The 20,895-nt window shown below is 48.9% G+C and overlaps 6 protein-coding genes across 6 annotated transcripts; 2 read left to right on the top strand and 4 right to left on the bottom strand.

The window, feature by feature from the left end:
• Window positions 1-186: 186 nt before the first annotated feature.
• Window positions 187-654, bottom strand: ACHE_80358S (serine hydrolase domain-containing protein; the record flags this gene model as incomplete). Its single annotated transcript, XM_043283720.1, has 1 exon — window positions 187-654. The coding sequence occupies one exon, from the start codon at window positions 652-654 to the stop codon at window positions 187-189; it is 468 nt and encodes a 155-aa protein (XP_043140971.1).
• Window positions 655-2,087: 1,433 nt separating this feature from the next.
• Window positions 2,088-3,452, top strand: ACHE_80357A (OSTA/TMEM184 family protein; the record flags this gene model as incomplete). Its single annotated transcript, XM_043283718.1, has 5 exons — window positions 2,088-2,160; window positions 2,214-2,290; window positions 2,418-2,669; window positions 2,730-2,855; window positions 2,913-3,452. The coding sequence occupies 5 exons, from the start codon at window positions 2,088-2,090 to the stop codon at window positions 3,450-3,452; spliced, it is 1,068 nt and encodes a 355-aa protein (XP_043140970.1).
• Window positions 3,453-3,770: 318 nt separating this feature from the next.
• ACHE_80356S (uncharacterized protein) lies at window positions 3,771-4,445 on the bottom strand (the record flags this gene model as incomplete). Its single annotated transcript, XM_043283717.1, has 1 exon — window positions 3,771-4,445. One exon carries the CDS (start codon window positions 4,443-4,445, stop codon window positions 3,771-3,773), a length of 675 nt encoding a protein of 224 aa, XP_043140969.1.
• Window positions 4,446-12,169: 7,724 nt separating this feature from the next.
• ACHE_80355A (terpene cyclase/mutase family protein) lies at window positions 12,170-14,221 on the top strand (the record flags this gene model as incomplete). Its single annotated transcript, XM_043283716.1, has 1 exon — window positions 12,170-14,221. The coding sequence occupies one exon, from the start codon at window positions 12,170-12,172 to the stop codon at window positions 14,219-14,221; it is 2,052 nt and encodes a 683-aa protein (XP_043140968.1).
• Window positions 14,222-16,493: 2,272 nt separating this feature from the next.
• On the bottom strand, window positions 16,494-17,787 carry ACHE_80354S (putative glycosyl hydrolase; the record flags this gene model as incomplete). Its single annotated transcript, XM_043283715.1, has 3 exons — window positions 16,494-16,902; window positions 16,954-17,207; window positions 17,257-17,787. 3 exons carry the CDS (start codon window positions 17,785-17,787, stop codon window positions 16,494-16,496), a joined length of 1,194 nt encoding a protein of 397 aa, XP_043140967.1.
• Window positions 17,788-18,503: 716 nt separating this feature from the next.
• ACHE_80353S (uncharacterized protein) lies at window positions 18,504-20,536 on the bottom strand (the record flags this gene model as incomplete). Its single annotated transcript, XM_043283714.1, has 8 exons — window positions 18,504-18,518; window positions 18,585-18,662; window positions 18,725-18,819; window positions 18,907-19,215; window positions 19,270-19,419; window positions 19,468-19,896; window positions 19,953-20,030; window positions 20,122-20,536. The coding sequence occupies 8 exons, from the start codon at window positions 20,534-20,536 to the stop codon at window positions 18,504-18,506; spliced, it is 1,569 nt and encodes a 522-aa protein (XP_043140966.1).
• Between the last annotated feature and the right edge of the window lie 359 nt (window positions 20,537-20,895).

The following is a 20,895-nucleotide window of genomic DNA, read 5'->3' as shown; positions in this document are numbered from 1 at the left end:
GGCTTCTGGTGGAAATGGTATCATCTCGGCAATTCGCGGCCAGTCCTCTTCTGGAATTCCAAGCTGGAAGTCGGCGCAAAGTGGATTTGTAATCTCATCGGCGATGAACTGACTGAGCGACTTCCCGGTGATGCGCCGTACAAGCTCCCCGATCAGATGTCCATGAGTTGATGTTTGATATACGGTCTATGAGCCAGGTCTGTACCAAGGCGCTTGCGCTGCGAGTCTCTTTGTTGACGTTTCCACATCTTGCACTTCCTCAGGTGTGATCACTCCTTCCCATGCCAGTACTCCAGAAGAATGGCTGAGGATATGTGAAACTTTGGCATCTCCTTTTCCATTGCTGCCGAATTCAGGCCAGTAGCTGGCGAACTTTTCGTTCACATGCAATAGGCCACGATCAATTAGGATGTGGGCAGCGAGCCCGGTGACGACCTTGGTAGAGGAGAAGACTCCAGTGACGGTGTCTTTGTCCCACTGCTTGGTTTTTTCTGTATCCGCATGACCGCCCCAAAGATCCACAACATTCTTGCCATCTATATTGACACAAAGTGAAGCACCTACTTCATTACCCTGAGCAAATTGATCTTGCAAAATACCGCGCACGGACTCAAAGGCGGGCTCACAGGAGCCATGAATTTCGGCCATGGCCATGGGCAGATTCTTAGCTGTAGAGGCTTGATAAAGGGTCAAAAAAGATAATGTAGTAGTGGAAGTGATTCGGAGAGCAATTGAACTGAGAATGATGAACGGACTGTGGGTCATATATACTTTGTATAGTTGGTATGGGCCTAGCCTCGATCGATATTTGCCCTCTGCGTGTGCAGGTGGCAAGTGTCGGGTATGCCTCCTGAAAGGGCAGTGAGACGTGGTCAAGTGGTCTAATTTCATCCTCGGTTAGCGTTAATCCTTCAGGGCCTTAAACCTAGCTGTTGCGTAAAGCAGGTTCAACAGCGCTAATCCAATCAAGCTCTCTCTTTGTCACGGGCTCGGAATAGTAGATACTGAAAAAGTGATATTCCTATCTGAACTATTGTAGCTAAAGACGACAATATCGAATCTGAGGAAGAGAAAAAAGAAGAAGAATTCTATCTACGGGAAAGGAGGCTTTTATATCTGTGCCGTATGGCCTCGCTAAATGCTTTTTCTGTTTGCTTTCAGTGAAGCGTTGAGCCGTCACACTATTTAGTGTTGGCCGAGATAGCGGCCCAGCGAGTATCAGAATCAACAAGGTTGCGTCGCCTAATCGCTGCCTGGTTCATGCACCCTGTTAATAGATGCGCCATTTTTATCATTGGAAGGAATAATTTGGTGGAACAGTTCCCTTGGGAGGCAGTCGTGGGAGCTAATTACAATATGCGGCATACATAATCGAACACTCTCAGGACAAGCTTCTCACCTTGAATGATCGAGACAATTCGATGCATCCATGATGAGACCCCAGCTGGCATATTCACCAAGTATTTCTAGGGCAGAGAATTCCGCCCCGCAGAGAAATGCTGGTCGGCCTCACGGGCGTGATCGATGTACGGAGTTCTCCGTGCCTATCAGTAGGGCATAATTCCCAAAGAAAGATGCGCTTAGCGAATGAAAATCGCCTGAAAGCCCACACTGTGAATAGAAGTGTCAGTGGCTATGCATACTCTTGGGCTTGCCAAAATACGAACTGGCGCTTGTTTATCTGCACAGGGGTTCCGGCTGAACTTGCAGAAGGCTCAGTCACTAACAGAAATGCATACAAATGCATGCGCGGCGGAGTCATTTGAATCACGAGATCATCGCACTCCCTACCAAAACTGGCTAGGGCAGGGCCTGCAGACCTTGGGGCTAAGCAATGCCAAGTGTGTCATGGCTGAACTAAGCCCGAAAGGGAATTCAGCATGGCCAAGACTTTTTAGAGGCTAAGTAAAGCTTCGTGATCGGCAGTGCGCCCTATATTTCAGGTGAGAATTCGTGTTTGCAGAGATAGATAAAAGGTGGGTGACTCCGAGGATTTTCTTTTCTTTTCGCAATTCATTTCATTTCACTTTGTCACGAATCTTGTCATCCACATTTATCGGCTTTAGCGCTCCGCATAACTATTAAAAATGGGCCTGTTAAGTCCGCGACAAACGGGCCTTGGGAGCTATGGCTGCCCTCTGCCTGACCGTATTGAAAATGGTGAGCGATGATCGCTATGCACGGATTAATGCGCCAGCTAACGATTTGAATAGCTGGTGGCGGCCCGTTTGTGGGGAATCTCTCATTCTACCAATTTAACATGATTGTATCCGGTGCCTGCACTGCGATAGTATTGTTTTTGACCTTGGGCCTTATGGGACGACATGCGATGCGCATGAGTAACCCCAAAGAACAAATCAAGTAAGACCACCAGCAAGGTTGAGACAGCGTTGCGATACTCACAAGTATCTATACAGAATAATGCGAATCGTCAACATGATCCCCTCCTACCAATCCTGTCCTTCATCTCAATCTGCGTCCCAAACTCCTACATCTATCTACAAGGTGTCACCGAGGTGTTCCAGGGTATTGCTCTATACGCTTTCCTGATGCTCCTCTGCGACTTTTTGGCTCCCACGGACCAGGGTAAGGTGGAATTCTTCTCTTCGCTCGAGACGAAGAGACAGTGGCAACCGAAGAAGAAGAGGAATGGTCTTGTATTTTTGAGTGTAGGTGCTCTGACGATTGAAACGCACACCATCGGATGTCTAACCGAATCTTCCATTTAGTTGACCTGGTGGTCTGTCCTTCAATATCCAATCATCACCTGGATTGCAGCTGTCGCACAGGTGGTGACCCAGTTGCTGCACAGGTACTGCCTTGGAAGCACGGCACCGCACTTCGCTCATGTTTGGGTATACATTTTCCCTCTCACGACGTCTCAATATGTGGGGAACTAACATAGATGATAGATCACAGCTGCCACATCTCTGTCGACATCAGTAGCAATCAACGCCATCATTCAATTCTACACGAACATGAAGGGATACATGAAAGAGCACCACCCGCTTACCAAGTTGCTGGCATTCAAGCTGATCGTAGGATTGGTCATATTGGAAAAGATCCTCTTCCTCATCTTGGAGGGCGTCAATGTCCTCCACAGAAATGAAATATTGACTTATGTCGACGTCATGATGGGCCTACCAGAGATGATCATCTGCGTGCAGATGGTCCCGCTATGCTTCTTGGTCCTCTATGCCTACCGGACAAAGCCTTACGAAATTTCCAACGCTCCTCGCACCGTGGCCCTGCGGCCTCAAGAGTACCAAGCCGTCGAGTCCGATGGCGACGAGGATACCTTGATGAGTGGATTCCAGAAACGCTACCAGGGTGGCTGGATGGGACTGAACGCCTGGGCCGCTTACTTGAACCCGCTGGGCTTGCTCCTGGATGTCATCTCCGCGCATAGAATGATCTCCAAGGCTCGGGCTCTGCAAAAGGCGCAGATGTAGCAAGCGCATAAGGAGGAGGAAATGGCAAGATATGAGAGCGAATATGGTACTCCTGAGGGAGCATGAGTGTTCAAATTTTACGTCCTAGTGGAGTTGCAGGTGTTCTAGACTCTAGATTTTATGCATTACGAATATCAGCGAGTTTGATCTATTCATGAAAGATCCCATGGTCTATGTACATCCGCGATAGAGTACTATTTGATAGCACTTGCTGTTGAGCTCGTGAATTGTCAGTCAATATCAGAAAGCTGAAGAGCGGAACGGTCGGGTCTGCAGATAATCCGGCAGTGATACTAACAATAATGTCTACTTGTATGGTCATGATGGTAAGTTCCATATAAAATCCAGAGCTCCTCCTTCAAGCGCCGGTATCTGTCCACCACTACTAATGCCAAATGGAGCCATCGACGGCAACGAAAGCCAATCGTCTGCAGCCATATCATTCAGCGATGGAATGAAGCTGATATCCGACATGCTACGTGATATTGGTGTACTGTTCACCATTGTTGTATTGCCATTAGCAGTCCCATTATCAGGCCGTGAAGGTGGGCATGTAGAAGATGTTGTGGTAGTTCCACGGCTGTTCTTGCCCTTTGAAGATACTAATAGGCTGCGTCGCAGACGCGAGATGTGCAAGTCCAGTAGTGTAGCATAATGGCTAATCAGATGGATATCATCCAGAGCATTGGATTTTAGCGCCTGGATGGTGCTCTCGAGGATGTCGAGTGACTCCCGCAGTTTTGCTTGGCGCGCGCCCAAACTTAGGGCCTTCATTAGGAATATGGACGAGCTTGTGATGCATAAGAAAATCTGGACTGGTGAGAATCGCAATGCACCAATTTCTGCGAGCTGGGTGACCTTTTGAAGGATTTGGCAGCAGCCGTCGATGACTCCTTGGATATATTCGTAATCGATGGAGTCAATGTTCAGAGGGCGCACTTCTTCCAGATTGGGTTCACCATCTGCAAGGACACGTTCTACAACGGCTTGCATTCCGACTGAGTGAGTATAGACGCAGACAAAGTGGTATTCTATAAAGAGGATATTGAAAAATGGCTTATCCAATACTGCACGCGATGATAGTCAGCCCATTTAATATGGAATATAGAATCAATGGGACACTTACATTGAGGCCGAAGATATTTCTCTTTCCACTGAGTGAGCAACGGTCGAAAATGATCCAGTAAATCAATATACCGACCACTATGCAACTGCTGCCTTGCAAACAAAACAGAAGGAAAGAAAGTATCAGTCACCGATTTCGCCAACTTGGTCAAATCCATCCATGAGTCCATGAATGTGAACCATCCATCTCCAGAGCGGCTGAGATCTCTTGTCGCTTGCCCGCTTATAATCGCGTGATTCAAGCTCTGCGGCATAAGCGATATACACCCTATCCTCCATGCCAACTGGTTGATATACACATATAGTAGGCGCTGTACGCGCTGCCTGCGGCATTTCATTTGGTCACCCGGCACGTGCCCTTCCGGTTCTAATGGAGAATTCGGTTCCTTATCCCCGACCTCGAAAATACCAAGTTCATGTGCAAGCGACAAGGCTGATCCAAGTAACATCCAGGACATTTGATCCGATCTTCTAGCAGGCTCGATCATATCTTCTAGCCACCGGTTAGCAGACAGCATATCTTCCTTGTCCGCGTTTGCGCGAGACTCGGTAGTCCCTGTCATTAGGTCACAATCCCAACTGTCAACTTCCGGAGGAAAATGCAGTGAATGAGGATGCCATTCGGACATCAATAGAAGTGCTTCAATAGTTCCAATGCCGCGAATCTTTGACGAAGTAGATTTGCCCTGACCAAATATCAGGCGTGTGATTAGTTGCTGGCAATGCTGCCAGAGTCGGTGGTGGATGAAGAAGTTTCTTGATTCACCGCCAGCTCCTGGTAATACATGATAGCGAGCTGATACCATCAGAATTGTGCAACAGAGGACTGGATTGCATGTGAGTAGGCAGTAATGGTTTTTGTGGTTTCCGTAGAAGTCTGTAAGGATCAGGGATAATGGAGATATATTCTTGAAGAACCTGCCAACATCTAGTTAGCTGTATTTCGACTATGTCCAATGGAAATGAGACATACAGGTCAATAAATGTCACCGCTTCCCTGGAAGTAAACCATCGCATCTTAACAAAACGGCATGACTCCCACACATTGAGGACCTCTTTCGACACCTGAGAGATTTCCACAGGGTGCACCATCCTCGTTGAACCCTCTAAATGGGCGCCTGAGTAGCCACCTCCTAATGAATATTCATTTCTAGTAGTTCTATTCTCGGAAGTAGAGTGTTTCCTGGTTGAGTACCTGCAGCCGTGCCATTTCCACGACTGTGGGCCGCAGCAGCTTCGAAAAGGATATTCAAAGCATCATTCCCGCTAGCAACGACAGTGCGCATCATCGAATTACTGAGACTGGAGGTTGGCTGTTGTCTATTTTGGCCGCTCTTGTTGATATTCCCGGTGTTCTCTGCAAATGTGGTGTTATTGTTCCCTGGACTAGGTCCATACTCTGACATGTCACGCGAATGATGTCTCTCATTAACATCATTTAATCGCCTTCTTCATGTACTTGGTGAAAGTGTATCAACACCTTTTTCCGCATCTAAATAAAACCCACATCAGTACAGACGTGGCACAATCAAACCCGACCCGGATAACAACCCACATCTCTTCTTCCCCCTCTCCCACGCCATTGTATAGTGGGTTGACGACCTTGAGTGTGTAGTCTCTTGGCTATAACATGTGCTTGGATTGCTAATGCTTGGCCTGGTCCTGACTGGGTGTGTCGCAGCCTTGCAATGGCCGCTTGAGAGTCCAGCAGGATGGTGACTGGTCTTTGATCTCCCATTTTATCTGCTAACTGGAGTGCTTGAACAACTCCAAGAAGCTCTGCATCAAAGACCTCATATCCCTTGCCCAATGGGAACCCCCGGGTCTTCCAGGATCCTGGTTCTTGCCATGCTAGTCCTGCTCCGCACCTGCCATTCTCCAATCTTGATCCGTCTGACCAGATCGCTAGTCCAGGAGAGAGAGATTGCACTGCTGCTAGGGCCTCTGGACCTGGTAGTACCTCTATTTGGCCTGGGAACTGGCTACTGGTTGACTTTGTTGTGCTCTCAAAGCCTCCGGATGGGTCCATTGGTAGGATATTGGCTAGTTTTTGAGCAAGGTGTTGTCCCAGGGACCATGGGCCTCGGTTGCTCCTCTCAGCCCATTGTCGGTTCCCTGGGGTCTGTTCCCCGGGCTGGGTGTGCTGATCCCCTTCCCGGAAGCTCACCGGGAGGATCTCCTTAGCTGGGTGGTGCTACAGACCTCGACGTATTAGTCTCACGTGATTATGCGGGGAGGCAAGGCAGAATCATTGGTTAACAAGCCATAATAACATGCGGGAATAACAGGGGTTGAGTTACTATTTGGGGCTAACATCACGTGACCCAGTGGTATGCAGATGATCGACGAGACGATATATGAATGGTATATCATATACCATTCTTCTACCAGCCAATATACCAACGCTACTACCACTCACAGGATGGAAAGATATATAAGGACGCTCATTCATGTACTTAGTTGAGTTCTTCGCGATCAATTCTAGTTAATCAAGCATTGGTTACCTTCTAGTTTCTGACTCGTCCGCACTTAACCAACAACCCAGTATACGTACTCGGTTGGCCTTGTTTCTCTATTCGTTACTTTTACTGTTTCTACTTGTTGATTATCTTACGGAACCTGGAGGGGGCGATATACGCATCAACGCATACAACATACCGAACCGGACCCGGAGGGGCATTGAGCATACGGATATTTGGAAGACACTTAGGGTAAGTGTCCAGTCTCGAAATACAACTAACTAGAACCCTAGGTACGATACGAGAGAAGCCAGGTTGTGACAGTGGGCCTCCACAGGTGCCACATTTGGCCGGGATGTGTTTACAGGCGGTTCCTGGTTTGGCGGGGCAGTCTACTACCCGGCAGACATGTTCAGTGCCCTCATGGGGCCCCGCGCATATAAAGCAGCATGGTGGGCGGTCCCCACAGGCTTGAAGCTGCAGTGGCCCAACTGGCAGCACCTGGGGCAGACTGTATCCGCTCCTGTTTCCCAGTATTGCTCCGTCTTATAGCGGGAGCCTCCAAACCGAATGCCATTGATGAGAAGCCTCCGGGCCTCATCTAGTGAGCCAACTGTAATAACAATAGTTGAGCCCTTTTGGTTGCTGTTGTGTAGCTCTTTTGAGCTCCGAAGCCATGTTGGGTTTCTTTTCAGCCGGTATTCAGTGCCTAGCTCAATCTCTTCGCGAGCCAGAGCCAGACCACAAGTGAGGTAACGTCTAATTGGGACCCCATGAACCTTGACACGGTACCATTGTTCTGGTAGTTCAACAGATATCACTGTTGGGTCTGCTTGTCGAGCTGCAGTGACCAGTAGGTCTTTATAGCCAGGTAGTAGCATAGAGCCTAGGGTGCCTTTCTCCAGGAGAATTGTAATCGCTCCGGTGTTGGTATATCCTGCATCCACCACCCGGATGAACGCTGGGAAGTGTTCCTTTGCTACTGCCCGGTTGATGGCCAGAATGACATCCTCTTTCTCTGATTTTGGGGCAGCCTTGCCTCCCTCACGGCGAAAGAGTAGCCTGCGTGCCTCCTTGGGGCTGTCCTTAGCTGACTTAAGTTTGGTTGGATCAGGCTGGTTAGCAACAGCAACTGCTTGGATTTGTCTGTTCTTTGGTCTCTTCTTAGTGACCTCCTGCCATTCCTGTCCTCCTGGTCTGGTGGAGAGCAGTGCAGCTAGGTCTGCAAAATTAGGTTCCTGCCTTGGTTGTTGGCTCGTTTCCCTCACCTTGGGGGTTTGGTTGTTGTCATGTTTGTTTACCCGGTTTGGTTGGGTATCAATTGCCAGTGTGTCTTGCCTCACCGGTGCAGGCTGCTGGATGGTGTGCCGGGCTTCTGTAAGTTCTGTGCGTAGTTTACTGACTTCCTGCTCCAGGTTTGTAATCCGCTCAAGATATATCCCTTCATGAGTCTGTTGTTCTGCTCTCCAGTTGGACAGCTCTTCTGCCAGGTGTGCCTGTACCTGTTCCTGCACCATCTGATATATCTCTTGTTGTTGTGTCTGGGCTGTTTCCAGGGCCCCCACTAACATCTGAGCCTGTTTGCTCACATCTAGCAGGGAAGTGTGATGCCTTGGCCTGCCAATCAATGACTTCTGTAATATCTTTCGTTGTCTGATTCCGCTTCTGGCCTCGCTGGCTCGGCTGGGGGCCCTGCTGGATCCTCTGGTTTGCCAGTGTTCCTGGCCCTCATTTTCATCCATGCTTACACTCTCCATGCTGCCTTCATTGAATTCAGGTTGCATCATGTTTCCAGATCGCCAGCGGGTTGGCATTGGGGTGACTGGCATATCTTCTGTTTCCGCGAACTGGGAGGCCACGTTGCCCACTCCGGGGGTTGACGCGTGCGATACACCACCACCACGGAGTCTCGGTGCCTCCATGGTGGTTTATAGGTGCCGGAAGGCCCCTATTGGTCGATTGACGCGTTAAAAGGATGTGTTTTTTGTGGGTGCTGATTTTGATGTTCCAGGCGCCAAGTCTTCGACAGTCGGATCGGGGTATAGTTTGTTGTCGATGCAAGTAAAATAGAACAATGAGTTCTCAGACTCACAATGAATAGTATCTGAATAGCAATACAACAGACAAAGCACGGTTGCAAGGATGCTACGTTTGGCTGATGGGCAACAACACTTTTATAACAGTTTGCCAGTAGGGATCATTTACTGTTGTTATCCTAAGCAGTAAGGCTTGATGACAATTGGTTCCATGGCCTCAATGATTCCCACACGGTCTTGCTTGCTCCTGGGATTCTTCAGACTCATTGGAGCCCTTTCTTGGATCCTAAGATGACTGCTCCTGTTCTTGAGAGCTAGGAGCATACTCCCCAGACCTGTGGTAATCTCTGGAGCGAATTGAATCTTCACGGGAGCTTAGTTTACCCCACTATCTCCGGGGAGCAGTTGGCATGGTAAGAAGCGGAGCAGCAGGAATGATGACCTCAATTCCCTGTTCCATTGATGGTGCCATCGCTATGTTGAAGGGGGGTCAAAGCGGTGACGGTCAAAAGCGCTACGAAGAAAAGTGGACACAGGTGAAACTCTAGCGCGGTGCATTTTTTTGAGGCTACCTTCGTCAGGCTACTCACCCTCTGCTCAGTCTCTACTCAGTGATCAGCTCAGGCTGCTCAGGGCGTGCTCAGGGCATGCTCAGGTCTACGCAGTGAGCAAAAAGCGGCGAGGGATGAGCACTAAAACGGAAAGGGAAGGCCTTTGAGCTGTCCAGAAAATCAAGTACATATGCACGTTACTCGATCCACTGAGCAGCTTGTAAACACAGACACTCATAATGACGACTATCCTTGATAAAGGAGACATTCACCATATCCCTTCTAGCCCCTTATCTCCTCAAGTGAACTACCCCCTCTCCACAACCCTAACAGCAGGCCTAACCACTGGTACAGCAGTCCCATCATCAACCCACTCCAACACCCCCGGCAATCCCTCCCCAAGCCGCATCTCAAACCTCCCAAGCAAATACACAACAGCCGTATACATAAACACCCACGACTGCTTCATCCCAATACAAGCCCGCGGTCCTTTACTAAACGGCATGAAATACTGCTCCATCAACTGCAAGGCCTCGGAGGACTTATTCAGCCAGCGATCTGGGTCAAATTTCTCCGGGTTCGGGAAAATAGTCTCGTTATGGTGGAAGACATAGTGGGCTGCTGAGATGCGGGTTCCTGGGGGGAGGTAGTGGGAGGCGATATTTAGGCCGGTGTAGGGGACGACGCGCGGAAGCAGGCCTGGGACTGCAGGGATGATACGGAGGCTTTCTTTCACTACAGCTTCCTGGATATTGATTAGGTTGCATTTCAGTTATGGAGAGAGGGTATTGTGTACCAAATACGGGAGCTTGTGCAGTTCGCGCCAGTCGAAGTCTGCAGAGGTGATGCCACCCGGGAATCTTTGTTCCAGATTCTCTAGTTCATTTTGTAATCGTGTTTCGATATCTTTTGATTTGAGGATGTAGAAGAATGCAGTTGTCAGTGTGATGGCGGGACTGGCTGTTCCTGCGATCATCAACACGACTGCTTGTTGAAAGAGTGCTAATGTGTCACGGCTTGTGAGTTTGTATGTGGTGTCGTTCAGGAGCCTATCGAAGACTGTTTGCGGTGCTTCTTTTTCTCTTTCCCTTTTCGTTGATAGAATTCTGTTACCGACATTTTCACAGTGCTGCAATATGTTAGCGAGTACCCTAAGAGGAAAAGCAGTACGCACCTGAAACAGATCCCTAAATCCAATAGTGATCCATTCCGGCGATACAGAAAGCAAAAAAAGACCGATAGGAACCAGGAACGGAATGTCGGCGACTTCAGACGTTAACCAGGCGCGCATCACCAAGTCTGCAAGGAACAAACTTACATATCCACCGATACCGACCAATAAACTCCTGCGCAATTATCCATCCAGACTGGGGAGCTTCATAGCTCACCAGCTCCGAAGGATGATCCAGCAGAGTCCCCGCGACGAAATTGGCCTGCGTGTTACACAATAGTTAGCATTAGGGCAACATCAACTAGTCCGAATGCGAATGCAATTGGCATTCAAATCCAAATCCAAGTCCAAATCGAGATAGATAAGAAAAGGGAAAAGATGACATGCAGTCAATGCCCGAAGATACACCAGCAAATCCAATAATCGTCCATCACGTCCCTGGCGTGACATCACTTGTGCAACCTTTGTGATGTGGTCTCTCCCGATGAGGAAAATCCGGGTCATGTCTCTGGGCGTGAACAAGGGTAGCATTGCATTCCGCATGACTCGGTGGCGCTGAGGATCCGTCGTGGTGAGAATCGTGTCTACGCCTTGCGCGGATTTGTAAAAGTCGGGGCATTTGCGGAACGAGGGTTTTGTTGTGAAGGCTCTGTGGTGGCAAATAGGATCTAATTAATATTGTTTTTATCCTGGATTTTCATTGGGTAGATATTGCTTACCTTTTGTATGCTTCGATGTCATTGATGTGGACATGGTTGGGCGCGATTCGAATGACCGGTGAGTCTACCATGATAAGCGGAAATACAAATGTACATAGAAACAGACATACTATATTTCTTGTGAAAACCAGGCAGTAACTGTGTAATGCCTCCACCTTCAACAACTTCATAGTATCGAAGATATAGACTCGTGGCGCCAGCCAACTTTGGCCCTGGAACACAGCATAGAGGATGAAAGTATAATCGATAAAGCACGACCGCAGCCCTGAAAATAGCTGCCAAGGCGAGACCTGCAGTGAGAATGGCAGAGCTAGGCAAGTTCATACTCTCAAGCATGGTGGACTGCGATGTTGTTGTCAACTCTGAACGTGGTCATTCCAGCGCCGCTAAATAAGACCACCTCAAGATTTGGTACCAGGATGCCCTTGTCGCGAAGAGCAGTAGCTATCTGTAGGAAGCAAGATAAGCTTTCACATGCAATGTTATACAAGGTTTGCACTGGGGGAACAGCCCTGTGAACAGTAGTAATGTTGCGTGTGACAAGCGGTGACGGAGTTGATATTTATCATGACCCGTCCGTTTTCTTGTAGACCCTAGAGATACACACCATATGTTTAGAGACCTGTTCAATCCTAGTCTCAACACTCAACAGCAGGATGAACGACTACCAATCGACAGTGACCGCAGTTCCCGAATCATTACGGAAAGCTGCCACCTACATCCAAAGCCAAGTTCGCGACGACGGCCATTGGTGCGCAGAAGTCAAATCAAATACCACCGTCACGTCTGAATACATCGCATTCCTCTACGCCCTCAAACTACCCGTCCCCGATGGCCCCGAGCCCTGGATATCCTGGCTGCTATCCGAGCAAAAGTATGATGGCTCATGGGGTCCCGCGCCAGAAATCCCCGGCGATATATCCGAAACAGTCGAAGCATACTTTGCACTCAAGATCTTAGGCCTTGACCCTGAGAACCAGGTCATGAGGAAAGCAAGAAGTTGGATTTTGGCGAATGGAGGAGTAGCTCGCGTGCGCATCTTTACTCGTATTTACCTGGCTTGTTTCGGTCTATTCCCATGGTCTGCTATTCCGGAATTGCCGCCGGAGTTAATCTTTGTGCCAGCGGCTGCTCCTTGCAGTATCTATTACATGGCATCTTGGGCTAGGGCTACTGTCGTGCCTCTATTGTTGATCAGTCACCATCGACCGGTATTCGCGCTGCCCAACGGACGGAGCGAAAACAATACGTATCTGGATGAGATTTGGTGTGACCGCGGCGCGAATAAGAATGTCCCATATTCGGATAGCCTATGGTCAATGGCCTGGCAATTGGATGCCACATCTGTGGCTTGCACCATCGTCGATAAAGCCCTGCAATATGTTAACGGAATGCGCAAGTCTCCCTGGCGATCTGCTGCCCGACGGCGATGTCTTGAATGGATCTTGGAGCGTCAAGAAGAGGATGGTGGCTGGGCAGGTATCTTTCCGCCTATGCATGGAGGAGTCCTGGCCCTCTACCTGGAGGGTCATCATAGTACTGATCCAAAGAGTCCTTATCAGCGTGGGCTTGCCGGTTTAGAGGGCTTCATCTGGACAGATGAGCGAGGAAAGCGAATGCAGGCTTGTGTATCCCCTGTATGGGATACTATTCTTTCGAGTATCGGCTTGCTAGATGCTGGATTAGCCGGGGACAACGAATATATCGTCCGCTCGAATGCATGGCTTCTTGCACGCCAGGATAAGGATCGCGGTGCTCAGTCTCCGGGTGACTGGAGAGTTTTAAACCCCAATCTGATCCCAGGCGCAATCAGCTTCGAGTACTTTAACAAATGGACACCTGATGTTGATGACACGGCAGCTCTCATTCTCGCCTTCGTCAAGAAAGATCCTAGCTCCATCGACTCGGATAGCGTGGTTCGGGCCATCCAGTGGATCTTGGGTATGCAAAATGCCGACGGAGGATGGGGTGCTTTCGACCGTGAAAATAACAAATTGTTCTTCAATCAAATCCCCTTTAGCGACATGGAGAGCATGTGTGATCCTTCCACAGCCGATGTCACCGGACGAGTTATCGAAGCATTTGGAATGGTGATGGAGCAGCACAGCAAGAGTAGTGGACTTATCGAGAAGTCTCTCCTCACTCAAAGTATCCGAGATGCCATGAAACAGTCCGCCAACCGAGGAATCGACTACCTTCTCCGCGAGCAAGAAAAATCAGGCTCCTGGTACGGCCGCTGGGGTGCTAACTATCTCTACGGAACGAGCAATGTCCTCTGCGGACTCGCCAATGCCCACTTCATCGACAACTCAAAAGCAGGCCTAATCAATCAATCCATTAGACGAGGGGTCGACTGGCTAGTTAACGTGCAAAACACAGATGGTGGCTGGGGCGAATGTCTGGAGACGTATTCACGCCCCGCTCTAGCTGGACAAGGGAAGTCGACAGCTTCACAGACTGGATGGGCGCTTATGGGCGTGCTCACGCTACTGCCAGTAACTGATCTCACGGTCAGACGGGGTGTTCAGTATCTGCTCTCGACCCAGAGGGAGGATGGGGCGTGGACGGAAAGGGAGTTTACTGGAGTTGGGTTTCCGAATCATTTTTATTTGGGATATGTTTATTATCCGCATTATTTCGCGATGATGGGTTTGGGGAGGTATGCTTCGCTCTGTGGGTTGAAGGTGTTTGAGGATGTGTCCAAGTAGGGATTGTATGTAGATGGTTTGGAGGTTGCTTGCAGTGGTATCAAATAATGATAATATAGAGGTAAATTCACTACTGCACGTTAGACACTAAAAAGTGAATGGAATTGTCATGTGATATTTGCGTTCATTTATTATAAAGCCTTCCCCTTCTTCTTTGCTTCCTTCCATCATCCATATCACCCGGCATAGTAAGTCAATGCAGCCTTCATACTTCTTCATCTATCATTCTACAATTGCTATCTCCATACATAGGAACCAGGAGAATATCAATCTCTAAATGGAAGAGCGACCTAGGGAGCCCACGCCATAGTATCTCCGAGGAGGTACAATTTATATCCCATCTCTCCATGTGTTTATACGCTGATATGAATCTGGGAAAAGAGAAATTGGAAAGGTACACCTACATCTTTGCAAGACTATTCCTTGCAACTAACGGATGTTTACAATGTGACTGAAAAGCCTTGACCGTGTGTAAAGCACAATGAAGAAAATATGTTGGCAGGCTTCCGCACAATGAAACAAGAATCGTTCAAGCGGCTTTCTGGGAATGTTATCTCAAATAGCACATTCTGATGTCGAGGTATGCCGAGGTGTTAAAATCTGGTCAGGAGGCTCTTACCTCCTCAAGGCAATGAGAACATATCACGAAGTACTAGCATGACTTTTCTCGAATGGTGTATGCCTTGTTTGAGAAGTATGAGGCCAGGGATAAGGCAACGGAAGGTATCAAGAAGTTTTTGGAGGAAACTGCAGATTAGTCGAAAATGTCGCTGAATCACTGGCAGCGAGTTTCCAAAGAGAATGCCCACAACTCGTCGACGGGTTACGGAAGCTCCTGGAAGGGAAACTCCTAATGGCCGTACGGGTGTCTATGAAGCGCGCGCCCTCCTCAACAAACAAAGACTCTTATCTTGCGTTTGCTAAGAGATGCGCTCCGAAAGCAATTCACGCGCACTAAAAAAGCAGGGAATCCAAACTTAGGAGGGCGCAAGGCAGTCTTTTTGCTATACCCCTGGATAAAACCTCGAGAGTCGCGAACTTCTTGATCCCAGCCAAAAGCGACCTCGGGACTTTGGGGCAAACTCTAGACGAAGGGACTTGGGCTATAAAGGTAATTGCCCTAGTCGATGTTGTGCTTGTGCAGCAGCTCGTGCGAGCCAGCTTTGAAGAAAGCGTTAACGTGAGAGACATAGGAGAGTTGACTGCTGCCATTGTTCTGCTAGTTGTATTCGTTAAAACCTGTCACAGTGATGCTCAAACCTTCCCTGCTGCAGTCACTCTGCATACTTTCCTCAATGCATTGTTGGAGAAGAGGTGGTGTCAGATGTTGCCAAGTGTGCATCCACAAGATAAGATCTACAAAAACGATTTGAAAGCGGCAATCACCTGATTTGCGCTACCACAATCCCATGTCCGGTGGATCTACAGATAATGAAGAAAAACATGCGGTTTCCAAAGTTGGTCAAGGATAAGAGCTTTTGATTAGCAGCGAGTTGACGTCTTGGGTACTTTTGTATGTGTTTTCCGGCTCTCATTTTTTTTTTCTTCTAATTTACAATCAAGTGAGCTGACACTGTCCAGCTTCTTGGTCAGACATACCTCGTGGATGCTTATACTCGTTATGCCGCCTCTGCTATCGCAGCGAACACGCTTCTCCGGCGTACCCTCGGTAGTATGGTTCCGCTGTTCGGGAATCAAATGTATGAGAGTCTTGGACTGGGCTGGGAAATAGTCTGCTGGGGTTCATTGCCATTGCATTTCTGCCATTACCTGTGCTGTTTTACAAATTTGGCGAGCGGATACAGATGAGGACGACGGTAGAGTTATGATTGATCCATATAGTAATTCTGGGAGTATTTCATGAATATAACCTGGAGGACATCAACAGATCGCCGGAAATATCAGCTTCGATGTCGCTCAGTACTTTGAGCGCTAGGTCGTGTTCACAAACAATCCCAGGCAATCATAAATCAGATAAGATAAACCGTACGATCTTTTCTTGGCTCGATCTTGGCTTTTGGCCATGCCGAAAGGGGTAATTGACAAGGATAACGGTCGATCGACTCGATCGACCGATACGCAAGAAACTAAGGGTAAATCTGCTTTCAGATAAAGCTACATTAGTGTGCACTGCATGCCGTGACGTCAGTTGATTGGAATGCATGTACTCTATGCAAACGCCGGAATATGCAATCCCATGCATCTATATGCAACTGTATGTATATACAGACTCCTTCAACGTCAACACTCCACCCGAGCCACAAAGCTCAACCTACAACCCAACAGCAGCAACAAGCGCATCCATCGCCGACGAATGCGTCGACGCATCCACCAAATTCACCGGCCCCGTCCACGCCTCCCCCAGCTGATCATTCTCCAAATCCCGATCATGCTTCCAAATACTCTCCGCCGAAGCCTTAATCACCTTCTCATACGTCTCCTCAGGCGCAACAGCATTCAGCGTCGCGAGATTGCGGATAAAAATGCCCTTGAACTGGGTGGAGTTCGCGTCGCAGGAGTCTGGGTCGCAGGATTCTTCGACGACGTTGGAAGTGGAGTTGGTGAATGTTTTTATGGCGGCTTTGGCGATGTGAGAGGCGGAGGCTAGGTAGGCTTTGTTTTTGTTGGCGGTGTGTAGTTCGACGAGGGCGCCCAGGACGATGCCTTGGTTGTAGGTCCATCTAGTTTTGTTAGTTTTTGTGGTTCGGCTGGGTTTGGGGAAGGGGGCGTACTCAGTTTGTCCGTTGTTCTTGCAGTCATTCGTCAGACCATCGTTGATGGTGCCCTTGTCGTTGATGAATCCAGCAGTCGAGAACCAGTTCCACAGGTTCTCTGCATCCTGGCGATACTTTTCCTTGTTAGGCGCACGGTTCGCCAGATGCGCGGCGACAGAAAGGAAGAGCTCGTTTGTGACAGCGTTAACGTAGACATTAGTTATATCGGAGTAAATGCCAGTGTTTCCACAGGAGGCTTTCTTGGTTGAATTCTGACTGAGTTAGTCAATCGCATACCAACAAGTACCTGGTGTGCCATACCAAATGCTCATAAATCCCAATCGCAACATCCAAATACTTCCGCTCTTTGGTAAGATCATACGCCGCGATCCACGCAAGCGCCCACCACCCATCATCATCATACGACCCATCAATCCACTTCCACCCAACCTCATACGACCCATCCGTCGGCATCGGCGTTGCCGCCGCTGCCGTCAACGAAGCCACTCTGGATGAAGCCGTCGCAGACGGCGACGCCGGAGAATTCGGCTCCAACTTGCCAAATGGCAACGGATTCGACTTCGGCCCAATATGATACGTATTATTAAACACTTCTCTTGCTGTTTCTTGCACGGAGTCTGAGGAATCGTCGATGAGGGCTAGGTCCGCGAGCACGGTCATGCAGTTTGCGCCGTTCCACCAGCCGCAGGTATCCCAGATACCGGTGGATGTGTTGTACCATGATTGCAGGACGTCGAGGGCGGTTTCGGCGCGGGAGAGGGGGGTTGACTGGGCGCAGGTTGTTGTGAGCAGGGAGAGAGAGGAGAGGAGGACTGGGACTATGGGCTTCATTGTCGATGGACTGTACAGAGTACTCCGTATGTAGATGGTCGGGAAAAGTATATACAGAATGTAAAATCAAAGGAATGTACAGTAAGGAATGTAGTACGGATTAGACAAAAAAGAGAGCGATAATGTCCTCCAAAAAAAACCAAGAAAAAGCACACGACAAACAGAACGATCTTCAGGGGAGCCAAACGCTTATATACCAGATATGATCGACCTAAACCGATCTACGCCGGGATTGGGGCCTTAAAACCACACATCACATTCCTTCAATCCAGTCACATACCGGTACCACATTTTTGCATTTCCCTTTTTTCTCTTCGGGCAATTCAGATCGGGGCTGTCATCTACGTAACTGCAAGGCCTCTCACTGTCTTTTTTTCCGCCAATGGGCACCTTGCGGAACCATGATATGACTTGACAGCCGGCGCCATCGCATCGCTAAATGCAAGCCCTAAACTGTATGCGTAACTTGATTCGTAGTTCCGGAGACGGGCTAAGGTTTAGTGCGCCCTTGGTTGGGTCGATCAGCGGTGTTCTAGATTTGATGTGTTTTATCCCTGGGTATAACCGGTTTCTATTATATCTAGTTGGGCATGCAAAATCTAAAATCTATCTACTATGTATGTATATATGCCGAACATGCACACGTCTATGTCTATGTACATCCCACCCCTTTCTTTGAACTTTTAAGTAACAAATAAACAGTAATAATTATCGAATTACTTGGCGAGCTCCTGCGCATCAAAGTTAGTATGTCAATATCGCCGCGCGTCAAACGTCCATGACACCAAGAAACTTACACTCGCCAGTTTACTCCTTGCGCGGATCTGGGGACCGAAAAACACAAGGACCCATGGTACCAGAGTCAACCCAGCGCCCTGCATGCGATTAGCTTAGCTGATATTCAGAACTTGACTCGAGCGAAGGGGGATCATCTTACGATTCCGCCTAGAAGACTCGACGCTTGGGGATAGCCCAAGTTGGTGAACAATTGGCGAGTAACCAATGGGAAGACACCACCCAGGAGATTCCGGCCTGATATTGAAGTGTAAGTAACACAGACAGCGCATATAACAGATGTGACGCGACGCGACGCGACCGAGACAAGGGCTAGATACTCACAGCATGATTGCGCCGCAATGGCTGAGCTCGCGTAACGGTGGTACGTATCGGCCAGGTAGTTGAAGACAGCCAAGTAGATAGAGAAAATACCCATTGTCGCGCATCCGACGGCCAATGCGGGAACGATAAACGGGATCGAGGGGTAGGATGTCCAGCCGAACCAGAAGAGGCCGATGGGCATTAGGGCGGATTCGACACAGGCAAAATAGAGTCTTGCTTCGGCGGTTTGGGGGAGGAGCTTGTATCGCGAGGCGATCTTGTCTTGGCCGATGCTGAGGAAGGTAGCGACGATTACGCCGGCGCACATGGCTATGGTTGTTAGTATACATCATCTAGATCGACGGTCATGAAGGAATGACATACCGGTGAAAACGGCTCCCACCTGCTCAATGTTCATACCATGGTTGTTTTCGAACACCACAGGAATCGAACCGAATTGAAGGTAGAGAACAGCCCAGCTGAACGAGATCCAGACCGAAAAAGCAAAGACAACCGGTTCCGTGAAAAGCATATCTACCGCTGTCAGATCCCGACAAGTTTACAAGAATAAGAGCGACTCACGAAATGGTCGGTAGCAAGATTGACTGATCATGTCAATGAAAGACGCCCGGTTCTCATCACTCTTAACCTTCCATCGGATGCGCTTGATCTTCTCCGGACCATTACGACCGCCAAAGAGAACTCCATAGTGACCGGCTTCCTCGAGTTTCTCGTAATACGTGTTCAATGCCTTCGCCTTCCACCTCAGGATAACGTCTCCTCGTGTCTCGCTGAAACAGAAGTACATCAAGATAACAACGGCAGCCGAGACAATGGCATGGGAGTAGAAAATCCAGCGCCAAGTCGTGTGGTAGACAACGGCGCCAGACAGAAGCGGTGCCAGACCGGTACCAAAAAGCGCTGCTGCAGAGAACAGAACCATTGGCGTGTTGCGTTCTTCGGCATGGTAGATGTCGCTAATCACACCCCCGACCATAGTCGAGAAGGTCGCTACAGTGGTCAGTATACTCATACGCGGTCTAGGTAGCTATGGGCAAGATACATACAAGCTCCGGCACCCTGGAACAATCTAGCGACACACAATCCTGCAAAAGTATGTGTTCCTCCACTGGCAATAAGGCATGCTGTCCGCATATATGATCATCAGTTACTGTTTCCCGGCCGAGACATACGAACCAAATAAGGCAGAAAAAGAAAAAAAAATCAAAAACGCACCGACAAAGAGAACACCACTAGCAAGGAAAATAGGTCTCCGTCCTTCAAACTCGGACAAAGGAGCCAGGACCATAGGCGCCAGCGCAAACCCAATACAGAAAATGGTAATGGACAAGTTCGCAACGACCACACTGATGTTCCATTTATCGGCCAGGATCGATCCAGCCGGACTGACCTCACCCGCCGACAAACCCGCCAACATTGTCACTGCGCAAGATATCCAGGTCATTATATTCTTGCGCCATTTTGGCCATTTAAACGGGGATGTGTATTTCTCGAGCTTGGGGGCTTCAGGCGGCGGCGATTGACTGGGTTCCGGAGGAAGCGTAATAAGCGGCGTAGGTAATGGAGTCTCGAATTCGAGGTATGGGTGCTCAATCTCGAGCGATTGAGCTTCAGCCGACTTGTCCTCCATTGTCGTGGAAGTTGGGAATGGTGTTTTTAATCCAAGCTTCGAGCATTGCAAGAGTGGTTATGCCGTCGCATTTAAACCAGTCGAGACCAGACCCCAATTTTTTTTAAAAAAAAAATTGAAAAAGGGACTCGGCCCGAGTTACCGACTGGGCCAAGAGAAAAGGTGATTACGAGGCCGAGCATCATCCGTTTAATATCAAAACAGACGATCCCGGGGCTTTTAGCGACAGGCCGGAGTTTTGTTTTTGCTCCGGGACAGCCACTATCAATGGTGATGGCTACCGAGTGTTATGATATCGGAAGATGAAAGCTGAGTGTTTTCATAGACTTCGATCTGTTTTCGGTTTTGCCTCCAGCATT

Source organism: Aspergillus chevalieri, chromosome 8 (genome assembly GCF_016861735.1).
Source record: "Aspergillus chevalieri M1 DNA, chromosome 8, nearly complete sequence".
NCBI classification, from domain to species: Eukaryota; Fungi; Ascomycota; class Eurotiomycetes; order Eurotiales; family Aspergillaceae; genus Aspergillus; species Aspergillus chevalieri.
Note: the sequence above shows the minus strand (reverse complement) of the source record. Positions and strands in the feature narration are given on the sequence as shown.